Genomic DNA, 12,751 nt, shown 5'->3' on the forward strand with positions numbered 1-12,751 from the left:
GAGCTGAGCTAAGCTGGTTGTGTTCTCCAGGTAAAGTTTCGGTTGCTGTATCATCTCGCGAGCCCTATATGTGTGCTCAGTGTAAGACTGACTTCACCTGCCGTTGGAGGGAGGAGAAGAATGGAACCATTATGTGTGAAACCTGCATGACATCGAATCAGAAAAAGGCCTTGAAAGCTGAGCACACTAACCGACTGAAGGCTGCCTTCGTAAAAGCACTGCAGCAAGAGCAGGAGATTGAGCAAAGGATACTGCAACAGACTGCGTCTCCTGTACAGACCAAGTCAGACCCTATAGTGCAGCACCACTCACTCAAGCAGGTAAGGCTTCGTCCACCAGAAGCCAGATCTTGGTGATGATGGGGCAAGGGTCCCGTGGCTCCAAGCGCAAGTGTTTGATATCCTGGCATGAAACTGATATGTGGACTTGCTTTATTTAAGCTCCACAGTGTGTGTGTTTGAGTGTAAGCTTAAAACCGGGCTGGTGAAAGTGGTTTTTGTCATGTGGGGACCTGATACTTGAATTACATTCTCTGTACCTGAAGAACAGAAGAGAGTGGTGTTTCTCTGCAGTCATCATAATTATCCAGAGTGTTTAACTCCTATCCTGCAAAGACTGTTCTGGAATTTTTTCTTTTAGGATGTACCAAATGGAAAGAGGTGCTCCAGCACCAAAGGCAGAAGAGTAAATTGACCTAAGATAGAAAAAATAAATTGGCTTGAGCCAGGAACACGTAATGTTGCTGGTGAAGTTTAAAGGTGATGGTAGCAGCCAAGGTCTTGCACATCTTGTAAAACCACCTTTCAGTTGGAGGAAGACAGAAGCTGCTTAAGTGCTGCTTTGAGTTGAAATAATCAAGGTACTGGTTATTTAGGTCAGGGAAGTAGTGTTGCCTGTGTATGGAGATGCTTACACTGCACATTTTTTTGCTGCTTTGCAGTTATTATAATTCCTCATCCTTACAGGTGCTTTCAGAAGTAGAAAGCTGATTCTTATTTTGTTGTAGAGATGTCTTGGAAGTTTTCAGCCCCAAAACTATAGTAATGCATTCTAGGCTTGGCAGATGAAGCCAAGAAAGGAGAGAGGAGCAGTAAAGATTCATCAAGGCTATTGTACTTGAGAGACAGAAAACTGCTACACCTGTCTTACCATTTGCTTTCTTGCCAGACTTCTAGCCAGATGTCTCGAGGTCCTCCTGGAGCTCCACGAGGAGTGTTGCATGCATTTAGCCAGTCACCCAAGTTGCAGAATGCATCGTCTGCAGCAGCACTTGGGAGTAGGCCAGGTAAGCATGCTGAGAGACCTGTCAGCAAGGGCAGCGCTGCCGCCTGGAAGAAGACTCCCATCAATACAGGTAGATTTTTCTCTAAAGTTTCTTTTCTTTGTACTTACTAGCTGCACTCTATCCAACAATCATAGTTCTTTGGGTAAGGATGCTTTCTCTTTGACACTTCCTGCATGAAAGCCCGATGATAGCGAGGCTTTGCTCTTAGTATTGGTGTTGGCACTTGCTTTTGGTGTGGTTTATGCTTGTCAAAAGGGGCAATCAGGTGGTGCTACCAAATAAAACCTACTGCTTTACACATTTATAAATAGACTAAATAGATGTAATGTCAGACTGTTCATCACTGAGTCCGTATGCACAGCCAGTACCATGCTGCAGGAGTTTGTCATTCATTTCTGGGAGTTTTAGTTCAGTTGTTTAATTTTGACTGGTGTTTTCTCTTGCTGAAAGCAACGTACAGTAAATAAATGTTTTTGCTCTAGGTAAGGCTACAGTGCGCACTCCCAGCATTCCTCATGTTTTGAAGTAATAAAAGCTGTTGCTTTGGATAAATGGAAATTATAAAATTACATTAGAATTTATATATATATAAGAACCTGACTGGAGAAGAGTCATTTGTTTTCTTAAATGATAATTAGGATCTCCAGGAGGGAAACACTGTAGCAACTAGCTCTTCTGTGATCTACTTTCTTGCCCAGTACTGAATGGATTTCTTTTGATTTTTTTATTCCTGACAGATTAATTTATCATTTACAATGTAATTTCATTGTAGAGAGCTCTAGCCTGCTCAAATCTTCATTTCTGGTACAAAATCTTGCTCCTGTTTGTTCAGATGGTTTTGGAAGCTTTCATCTTCTGAAGGCGTCTGGCTTCCGTGGCCAGTAGTGCCCCATGTTTAGATGATCCATGCTTAGATGATCCGTTTTCATGTGGGTGAAACGCGAATAGTGTGTTTTCGCCACTGTTTTGTCTCCTGTTTGTGTCATACTGTGACACTTGTTCTCTCTTCTCTTTTCTGTCTCGTCAGGTGGGGCTTTACCTTTTGTTAATCCTAGTTTAGCTGTGCACAAGTCATCTTCAGCAGTAGACCGCCAGCGTGAATATCTCCTGGATATGATTCCCCCACGGTCCATCCCACAGTCCGCCACGTGGAAATAATGCAGAGGAATGCCCGAGAGGAAGACTTTCCTGTTTCTGCCATCCTTTTTATACCACAGTACAGTGGAATCTGCTTTAATCCCAGCTGGATATGCCCCAGGCTTTATAGGATGCAAGAAGACCACTCCTCATCCCATCGAGTGCTGCTGTCCCTGCTATGAGAAAATGACACCACGTGGGTGGGAAAGACTTAAGCTCGTTTGGTTCTCAGATTCTTATGATTGACTGATGATGAAGGCTGTCAGGGAAGGGGAAGAATTCTTTTTTTTTTGGCTTTATGTATTTAGTTTGGATTTTTTTGTCACCAGCACAAAAGGAGGACTAAATGACTCTCTGCCTTTGGTTTCTTTATTAATAACTACCCGTTCACCAGGAACACGGTGTTCGTTTCTGATCGAGCATGGATGTCAGTTCAAGGAGAGAGGAATTTCAACCTGATCTTGCAGATGCATTCAGTGAGCCACGTTCATGTTTGCTTTTCTTCCCTGCCCCTCCTCTAGCCAGGAAGGCAGTCTACAGATTATAATGTTTCAAAATCTTCTGATGATGAGCTAATGATAAATAAGTGCAAACTCAAATTCCAGTTGAGTATGGTTTGTTTTTTGTTTGGTTTTTTTTTTTTTTTTCTTCTAAGGGACTGGCTGCCACCAAAACTTGTCTGGCAGGTGGGAACCAGTGCAGGAGTCTCTCACTTTTGTTGGATTCTGTTTTGAATAGACTTTGAACTGTTGGTAGTCTAAAATCTAATTTACTGAATAGACAAACACCTTTGTTCAGTCTTTCTAATTCAGCGAAGAGCAGTTGGGCCTTCCATATGTTCCCAGAGACTTAAAAGTTGAAACTGTTTTTGATTATTTTCTTTTTGGAGGGTTTTTGTTGATGTTGTTGTTTTGAGCAATTTTACTCAAAAAAAAGAAAAAATAAAATAGGAATTCCAGAAGCTGCACGCAATCAGAATGGGCAAGTGGAGGGAGCAGAGGACCAGGAAGCTGCTGTCAGGTCGCAGGCTCTTTCCTCTGCCGATACCCACCGAGAAGCAGCCGTTCCCGGTCTGTGCTGCGGTGGCCCGATGACCGTGCCAGCACGTGTTGGGCTTGTTGGGGGCAGGACTGCCTACCTTGATCCCTCTAGAGCTCCGTTCTTCCAGGCATACCAAGCATGCTCCTCTGTCCATCACTTCAGTATTTCATTTTTGATAGAGCTTTAGGTAACCCTGCTTTAAGGACAGGTTTCTACGTGGTTTTAATATATTTTGGGGATTCCACAGGTTAAACCCAAATCCATCAGGTCCAGTTTGATTTTTTTTTTTTCTTCTGTCATCTTCCCTCCCTCTTCCCTGTGCTTCTCCCAAATTAAAGTTGAATTCAAGTGGCAGAAATACATGCCTTACTACTTGTGTTGCATATCAGTACTAGAAGTAGTGCTGATAAGAATTATTTGCAAAATTATATATATATATCTATATATCTATATATAAAAGAAAAGGGGGGGAGGGGTTACTATTCAGTCTATGCTGAATCTATTTTCTTAGCAGTTGCTGTTAGATCTAACTTTAAACCAATAACTGTATAGGGTTGTCCCCCTTCAGATCTAACTATTGCATAGTGGAAAAAAAACCTCGTTCATTTTAGCCCCTCTTCTGTTGTGTGAATATCAGTATTTAGATACTTTGAAAACTGTTCAGTAGTATAGAAAACCTAGTTTTGCAAAATGGTATTTGTTGCTGTATAAAGCCCTAGAATTTCAATTTGACTTTGTTTTTTGTTTGTTTTACAAATGTATATTAAGAGCTAAATGGGGATGAGAGGAATTGGTTTGAGTTTTTAATTTTTCTTTTCATTCCAAGATATTGTGGATTGGGAGATGTGGAGAGAGAAATTGAGTGCATTTTATTTTTGCACTTTGAAATACTATGAAAAAGTTTCAGTTCCTTACCTGTGTGGAGATTTTTTGGGTTTGTTTTTTTTTCTTTTCTCTCTTCTGACAAATTGCCTGCGTTATCTTATCATTGATGCAAATGTCTGGCACTGTTAAATCACCTGGGGGGAGTGCATTTGTTTAAAAAAAACATGCAAAACTTCTCAAACTAAAATGGAAATGCCTTTTTGGAGAGCCTGGACAGCGTCACAATTTCTTTCCAGTGTTGGAGTAGCTGTAGCTTCAGCTGATGCTGGAAAAAAGGGGAATGGAAAGAGAAGCAGAAGTATTAAACCTGCCTGTTTTAAAAGCTATGTCAAAACCTTTTTGGATACCGCCAGTTCAGTACAGCAGCTTGTAAATTTTAATTTCAGCACAGTGGATAGGGGAGACTTCAGATAAGCCTTAAAATAATCAAGAAGGCTTATTTCAAGATTTGGAACTGAAAATAAAAATGAGGCTGCACATACTGTCTTACAAACATTGCTCCCTCAGCAATGCTAGACCGCGATCTGTTCTCGTTTAATGTAGAAGAAAATCACGCAAATACTACCTTATGTATTGGGGTAGAATTATTTTGAAGGCTTTGTAACTGAGCAGAAAATACTACATGGATATTAGGCTGTCGGGATTCAAACCAGTTTTGACATTGTTTTTAATCTCTTGTTCTTGGAGTGTTGCAGGTAACTTAGAGGATATATTTATTCCGTATGTGTTTCTGCAAAGTTTTCGATAAATGCACCAGGGAAATATTTCAGTGGTATACATGTATTAAATGCCAGAAGAATTGCTTCTTCCTTTGTAGTCAAAACTGCGTATTCAGTTGAGTAGTGTTGAACTGGGCTAGTTAAGGTACCATGCCATGTTTAGATAGTCCTTATAACACTTGCTACAGTCTTTCCAAATCTCCTTCTCCCCATCTGTATGTTCCCCTTCTTGCAGAAAAAAAAAAAAAAGTGAAAAAAAAACCCCAACAAATAGAAAAGCTCAGTTAGATGGAATATTCACATAATGGTGTTACACCCTAAAGGTTAAATAATTTGGGATTTGTGAAGGAGGGGGGTTTAGACAACGCTTTTAAGGACAAATCTTTGGTTTATTTCTACTGCTGTCATGTTTGGGATTCCTGCCTCCATAAGGGCTATTAGTTCTGCTGCAGAGCTGTCCGAAAGTCACCTCATCGGCCCTCTCCTGGAAAAAGACCATTTTACTTAAAGCTCCCTCAGAACAAGAGACTGAACGTGCTGCTCGACAGTCTAACCTGTAAATCGGTATCATTCAGGTGGAGTATCTGGCATCGTGTCCTGTTTCCCCGACCCTCCACTGCTTCGCTGCAAACTGCTGCATGAGCTGGTTTGACATTGCTCAGATGCTGCTTGCTTCCCCCCTCTCCTGGGGAGAGGGTTAGAGCAGCGTTGGTTCTTGCAAGCCATATAACCTTTCTTTGAGACGTTGCAACTACAAGATTTTATAATACAGTAATAATGAAAATGACTATTGTACTTAGATTTTAGCAACTTGTGAAATAAACCCCGGATTTTCATTTGAAACCCGTGTTGCAATTTGGGAGCTGTGTGTTTTTTTAATTTTATTTTTTTATAACCTAATTTATTACCTGTTTGATTTCTGAGTGTTGGCGAGGTTGCAGTCCTTCGCTCAGAAACACGACAAGTGGCCTGGTTGAACCTTTTATTTTTATAGCGCAAACGACTTGGGCAGCGTTTCCAGTTCCTGTAAAGGGTGACTTTGCTAATTTTTGTATTCTAAGGATTCCTGTACATGGCATTCCAGCTCTAATAGTGAGGAAGACTCTTGGTTAATCTTAAATTTGAGATAGTTTGGGGTTGGGTTTTTTCTATAGATATTTTTATCATAGTTTTAGGGAACCATTCATTTACCTCTGAATTCTCAGACCTAGTTGTCACTTTTTTTTGCTTACGAAGGAAAAACAAAAAAAATCTACCAAAGTACAGTTCAGAATAGAATGTGGGGGGCTTGGGCTGCAGGAGTAGAGCAGAGCAGACTTAGGCAGGTCTCATCAGAAACCCTATTTGGCTCATTTCTCGCTTTCTCCTTTTGGAAGGAAGGGGGCACAGAAGGTTGTTTTTGTTTTTTTTTTTATAATAAATATATAAATATATAAATATATATATATAATGCAAAAAGACCTCAAGGAACCGCAGTAGTGTTTGTCTGCTTAAGGCAGAGTTATGCTGTATATTGCATTTAGCGAAATAACTTGCTTTGTGCTTTTTTTAAAACAAGAAAAAAGAAAAGAATTTATAATCATCTAACAAAGGAGTGTAACAGAGTAATGTTACGCCAGCGCAGGGTATGTTTTTGTCACTCGTATTTATTGTGACTCTAAATCTTTGATAATAAAACAAAAATTAAAAAAAAAAAATTCCCACTAAAACCTGATAGTCTCAATGGCAGAAGAATCTGAAACCAATAACTGTATATTGTATTGTGAGGGATTTTTAGTATTTGAATGACAATAAACAAATGGACAAACTCTTGGGTCTGCCTTTTATTTCAAGTATATCTGTTTTGAGATACCTTTTGTTTCGCACCACTCGCTTACAGGTGAGGATGCTTGAGCTGAGGTTGCGGTCCGCTCCTTTCTTCTGGCAAGGGCACGGTTTCTTCCCCCAAAAACCAAGTTGATGGGAGAACGGGAAAGGAAGAAGAGAAGACGAAATCTACGTGGAATTTCGTCGATTGAAATTAAAAGCCACAAATGGATTAAATGTCTTCACAGATGCCATCTCTGGACGGGGCACACATGTTCTCCAGGCAGAAACGAGACACAAACACCTCTTCAGCCCTTCTCGCCCTGGAATTGCTGCTCTCTGCCACTCGGTTACCCTTTGGTTTTTATCTGTTGTACGTGTCCTGTCATAAAATCCTCTCCTCCCAAGTAAGCAAGCTGGAGAAAATGAAATAAGCTGCCTGTGTTCTGTCTGCATGCCCCGGAGAGGGCTGGGAGCTGGAGAGCTGCAGTTGTGGTCGTTCTGCAATTCCAAAATGAGAAATTTAACCCTGTGTTACTCAAGTTTATTTAAACACTCGAGGATAACTGAAGAAGCTGATGGATTGCTACCTTCTGGGAGGAGAAAAGAGTTTGAGATTCCAAGCTTGAAGAACGTTGCCAGAATATTTTTGGCCCCAATTCTGGATAAAAAAAAAGCCTTTGGGGCATTGCACAGCAGCCTGGGAAGTGCTGCAGACACGGCGTGTAGCGAGTCCCATCACACCTTACTCTCTCGTGGTACTGGCAGTTCCCCGAAGCCATGTGTTGTTGTCTTTTGGCTCACGGTCATTTGCAGCAAGGTGAAACGTGGCTTTGCCAACAGCCCGTGCTCCAGAGTCGCTGGTTTGGGAGGAGAGAGGAAAGAAGGGACGTGATTCCTGCTCTAGAATGAAGGCCAGCTTGAAGGCAGGGAAAAAAATGGGTGTTTTGGGTTTTTTACAGCTCATGTTTCCGTATGCAGTATGTGCATTTGTGTTGTCAAGTGCAAGACCACAGCGGTAACTCAGGATTTGTGCATGTGTTGGATCAGGCCCTGGGCTTTTGTCTGTCTGTCTAACTTGTAACTGCTCATCCCTGGGCAAAGCTGGAACCTCATCGAGCATCCCAGTCTCATCCTGTCAGAAATACTCAATTGCCATTTCCAGCTGTGGTCCTCTGCTGCAGGCTGAGCCGCTGACCTACGGTAAGTGGGAAGATGCAGTTTCAAAGTGATGGTTACTGTCTGGCTGTGCTCTGGTGAGCCTTCCTGATGGAAACGCCTGAAATTGCTGAGGATGAAAAGTGGTTTAGCTGGGGTGAAAGCAGGAACGACTCGTTTTGGCGTCTTAAAACCTGGTTTTGGAACTGCAAGCGCCGACGTGATGGGAGGAGTGTTCTGCGGGTCCTGCTGACAGCGTGAGGTGGCAGAGCAGTGAGGAGGAGGTTACAGCGAGGGGCAAAGTCCCTTCCCCACAGGAGCAGCCTTGTTTTACGAGCAGATCTGCACCAACAGCCGAGAGCAGCGCCGGCAGACCCGGGTGCCCCCCAATCCACCTCTCCCGGCGCCGCTGGATGTAACTGGGTCAGCTTTGACCTGAACCCTCCTCAGTGTTCACAGATGGTTGAAATGTTTGGGCTTTTTTGGGTCCTTTACAAGCTGCTTCTGACCTTCTAGAATTGGAAAAATCTCTAAATTTCTGAATATGCAAGTTCAGGAACCAGTTTAATTCAGGCTATTTCATTTTCCTCAAAGCTGTTCAATTGCTGTGCTGGTGAAGGCTCTTCTCGAGAAAGTCTTTTTATGCAAAACTGCTGAAGTGAAAGCTATTAACGCTAGGCTATTTTGGTACCAAAGCCATGAAGCTACTGTGGATTGAAGTGGTAGAAGAAGAGAGCAATACCTGAACCTGGCAGGCTCCAGGGGGCAGCTGAAGCAGAGAACATTGTAGAGGGGTCCTGTACTGCAGGTTAGCATCTCAAAAGTCACAGAGGTAATTCTGTTGTGCTAATTGCGTGTGCTAATTTAGATATTGCTGGCATCTGAAGGGTTAAGTCTGCTACACTCCACCCTGAAAAACTCCCAGTTTAGGGGCTGTGTTAGGAAGTGTAGCCACTGGAAATTACAGCTCTGCTGCTCCCAGCAGCCTGGGCAGCGGCTGAGCCCCTTGGGAGGACGAGGAGGAGGAGGAGGCTCTGTGGGTCTCCCATCACCTCCAGAGCCCTAACCGAGAGCCGGGAGGATTTGAATCACTCCTGATAACCATTGCAATTCAGTCCACAACCTCTTTTAATTCCCATTTCTCGTCAGCTACACCAGAGCCTTCCCTCCTCTTTGTCGGGGCTGCCCCAGGGCTTGACCGGCCGTGAGCCCCCAGCTCAGCTCCCCACCGAGGGGATCCCCTCCGGAGCAAAGAGGCTTCGAGGTTCGTTTTGATCTTACAAATACTTGGCCCCGTCCCAAAAGCGGGAGCGTGATGCGGCAGCCGCGTAACAGCGGGGCGGGATTGCATCAGCTCCTCAGGGCTCCCCTCTTCCGAACCGGCTGGGGGGGTCTCGCCTTGCTTGGGAAGGTGGGAGTTGCTCCGTCCTGTTCTGCACCTAGATGTGCTGGCCTTGGCCACAGGGGAAAAAAGAAAAAGCTTAGGCTGTGATTAATACAGTCAAAGAAGGGAAAGTTTGGCTCTTTAAATACCTTCTTTGCTGTAAATTATAAATTATGAGCAAAGTAGCCCCTCTTCATCATTACAGCCGCAGTAGGTTTCGGGTGTATCGGGGAGAGACGTATAAAAACCCTTTTAAATACAAGTAAAATATGAAAAAGCTGGTTTTCATGTCAGTCCCCCGCTCCCCTCTCTGGACTTTGGCGGTGATGGGGAAATGAGGCAGTTTTAGGCCACCCCAGCCTGGAACAAAAGGGCTGGCTCGGTTCAGGGCAGGGAGCGGGTGGGCGAGTGGATGCTGGAACCAGCCAAGCTCTCTCCCTCCAGGTGAATCTGTTGGGAATATTGAGCTATTGCTTAGCAAAAGCCTTAATAATTGCCTTAATAACGAGTATTTGAATAAGGAATTCCACTCCTAAGGATAAAGGTTATTTATTAAAAAGGAAATCTGTCAGACAACCCAAGCTGTGAAACAATGACTTCTGAAGAACAGACCAACTTGTGTTTGTTCCCTTTTTTGCAGTAATAAAGCCTCGCTTTTAAGTCGGGCTTAAGAGCAGGAGAGTGCTCAGCACTCCAGCCCTCGGGTGCTTTTCCCGGTGGCCATTGAAAGGACCGACTCCTTGAAGACTGCTGCTAAAATTAGGGCCAGGTCTGAGCCTCCTGCTCTGCTAATTACAGGTCTGGGAGATCCGTGGGTTGGGGGCATGCTACAAAACCGGCCTCGCCCGTGTTTCAGAATGGCTGGGTGGAGCTGTTTGATGGGATTTATGAGGTTTTGAGTTGACAGCCCTAGAGAAGGGTAAATCAAGGGTTTGGGGCTCAGGTGGTACCCAGAAACCTCATCAAATGTGTTCCTTCCCCCTACGATGCAGAAATAATCCTATTTACGCAACCCTCAGTCCCGGCACTCGGCGCTGCGCCCGTCGCCTGAGCTCGGGGTGGGAGCCGGCGTGCTGACCCTCGCGGCGGTGGGGCAGCCCTGGCGACTTGGTCCCCCCGCTCGGTCTGCTCCAGAGACCCCAGCCCCACTCGTGCACCGTCCTCGGCATCGGCCACCTCCTCCTGAAGCGGATGCCTGCGTGGTACCCGCATCACCGCAGGCTCTCGGGATTTGGGGGGGATTCTGACCCCTTGTGGGTGTAAGCCCCCAACCCGAGGCAGCCCCTCTTTGCTGGGCAGCTCTTTCCTTGATATCACGGAACATTATTCCCAGCAGTTCCCGTATCACGGTGCTGTTCCTGCCTGTGCTGCCTGGAGCGGAGACGTGGCTTTTTGAGCGAGCTGCCCCTGCCACAGCGATGCATCTTGCAGGTAGGGTGACGGCATTATGGATTTTGGGGTTTTTGTCGGTGCACCAAGTTTGTAATGCCGGGGTGTTGCTCCAGCCCGTCCCCCTCCTCCCTGCTGCAGAGGAGGCAGCAGAACAAGACCCGATGGGTTTTGCACCTACCTGCTAATGCAGGTAGCTTGAAACATCCCGGGATGCCTTTGCACGGAGCTAGCGGCCGGACAGGGCTCTGGCCTCAGTGTTCCCTGTGGATGGAATCTCCCTCAGCCTTGAGCTCCCCAACCCAGAGGGTCTCGGGGTCCTGCAAAGCCACCAGACCCGGTCGGAGTTAAACACAAATTTGGTTTCCGAGGTGGAAGGGAGCTGGAGGCTTTGGGCTGCTCAGGGACGGGGATTTCTCTCTGTACACGAGCTGACTGATCTCTCCTGCTTTTCTTCCTCCCCCTCCCCGCGCACAACCAGGCTGGATCAGGGAACGCACGTAGGTGTCCTGCCAAAGTCACGCCGGCTTCGTTAGGATAATTTGCCAGTGGAAAAATCCACAGGTAAGCGTTAAACACTCCGAACCCAGGAACAAAGCCCTGCCTGCTGGGAAATGAGGCTGAATTTCTTCCTCTTCCCCTTCCCCTCGTCTGGTGTCTTTAATTCAGCCCCAGAACCGTAAGCCCTCATCCCCAAGACGTGGCTTTGGGGGTTTGCTCCAGCCTTTCCCTGGTGCGTGTGGTGGGGCTGTTGTATCTGCAGAGTCCGGAGCCGGTCCAAGCCGTGCCCTCGGTGATTTCCCGCTTACGTTATGTTCTCCCCCACCAAAAAAAAATGCCTGCTGCCTCCCCATCCCCTCCACACCTTCATTTTTCTGGGTTATTAGCTCAGTGAGCTTATCGTGAGCCACTGATAGCTTTCTATCTTCTCAGAGCTGGGAAAACAAAGGGAACGGGAGGTTTCTATCAGCCCGGGCATGATGGGGAGCAGCCGCTGCAGGGGTGGCCCCCCCCCGAGGGTGCAGCCTTTTCTCTGGAGCATCCTCAAAGGGAAAAAACCTTAGAGTCCTGGGGGAGCTCGGTGCCTGACCCTGGAGCACAGAGGGCCCGTGGACGTGATGAAGGGACCACACGGGAAGTGGGGAAATGGCTCCCGGCGTGGGAACGTGGCCGGGGAGCGGGAACCCCCCCAGGGAAGCTGCAGCTCCAACTACGGCAGCGGAGGGGGATGAGGTTTGACTGTGGCTGGCCGGGCTCCTCCCTGCTCCAAGCGTGAGCAAAACGAACTGTGAGGGAACGGTTTTGTTTTCTCAATGGGCCAAGTAGCTGCCGGAGACCTGGATCTGTGGCTGTGCCCAAAAGTGCAGCTTATTCCAGGGGCACCCACCGGGAAAGCGCTTGGATGGGGAGAAAACCCCCGTGTTTTCCCCTCCAGAGGCGCTTCCCCAAGGGATGTCGGTGAGAATCACGGGTTGCCGTTGGGTTTAACTCCCATCTCTGCCAAAAGTGGGGCAGGAGGACGAGACCTGGGGCCAGCGAGCAGGTCAGGGGTGGCTGCTCATTCTCCTGCAAGGGTCTTTGCCCACCTCTCAGCTCGGTTCTCCTGCAAATTCGGTTGGAACGAAATCATTCGGTACTGGGGAAGCCGACCAAGTTAGTCTTCTCCTATAAAGGCTGAACGAGCCGCAGTAGATGCGGAGGACGACCCTGGCTCTGGGGGCTGGTGCTAACGAACCCACGGGGGCGCTCAGGATGGGGCAAAGAGCAGGAGTCTTCCCCGTGTCCGCCGGTTCATCCCGTAAGGACCACGAGCATCCCTGGGCTCGCCCGTCCCCGTGTCCTCCACGGACAGGATTTGGGCCAGGAGGCAGCGATCCTTCCCCCATCCCATGGCTCCCACGGGTGGCTGGGAGCAAAGCGATGCTGGAGAAAGCAGGGAGCTGCTGC

General features: G+C 46.5%; 2 protein-coding genes across 6 annotated transcripts in view; one reads left to right on the top strand and one right to left on the bottom strand.

Moving 5' to 3' along the window:
- The window catches only part of GATAD2A (GATA zinc finger domain containing 2A), a 67,472-nt gene extending 61,562 nt beyond the window's left edge, over positions 1–5,910 (top strand). For 4 of the 5 annotated variants that reach the window (XM_049809113.1, XM_049809111.1, XM_049809115.1 and 1 more), the window contains 3 exons: positions 31–320; positions 1,168–1,354; positions 2,313–5,910. In XM_049809113.1, coding sequence (XP_049665070.1) covers positions 31–320; positions 1,168–1,354; positions 2,313–2,443 — 608 coding nt within the window. In that variant the 3' untranslated portion in view covers positions 2,444–5,910. The remainder of the gene's footprint in view (positions 1–30; positions 321–1,167; positions 1,355–2,312) is intronic. The other variant, XM_049809114.1, reaches the window with a different exon arrangement.
- The window catches only part of HAPLN4 (hyaluronan and proteoglycan link protein 4), a 135,953-nt gene that overhangs the window by 118,682 nt on the left and 4,520 nt on the right, over positions 1–12,751 (bottom strand). The gene's annotated exons all lie outside the window — the stretch shown is intronic.

Source organism: Accipiter gentilis, chromosome 8 (genome assembly GCF_929443795.1).
Source record: "Accipiter gentilis chromosome 8, bAccGen1.1, whole genome shotgun sequence".
Lineage (NCBI taxonomy): Eukaryota > Metazoa > Chordata > Aves > Accipitriformes > Accipitridae > Astur > Astur gentilis.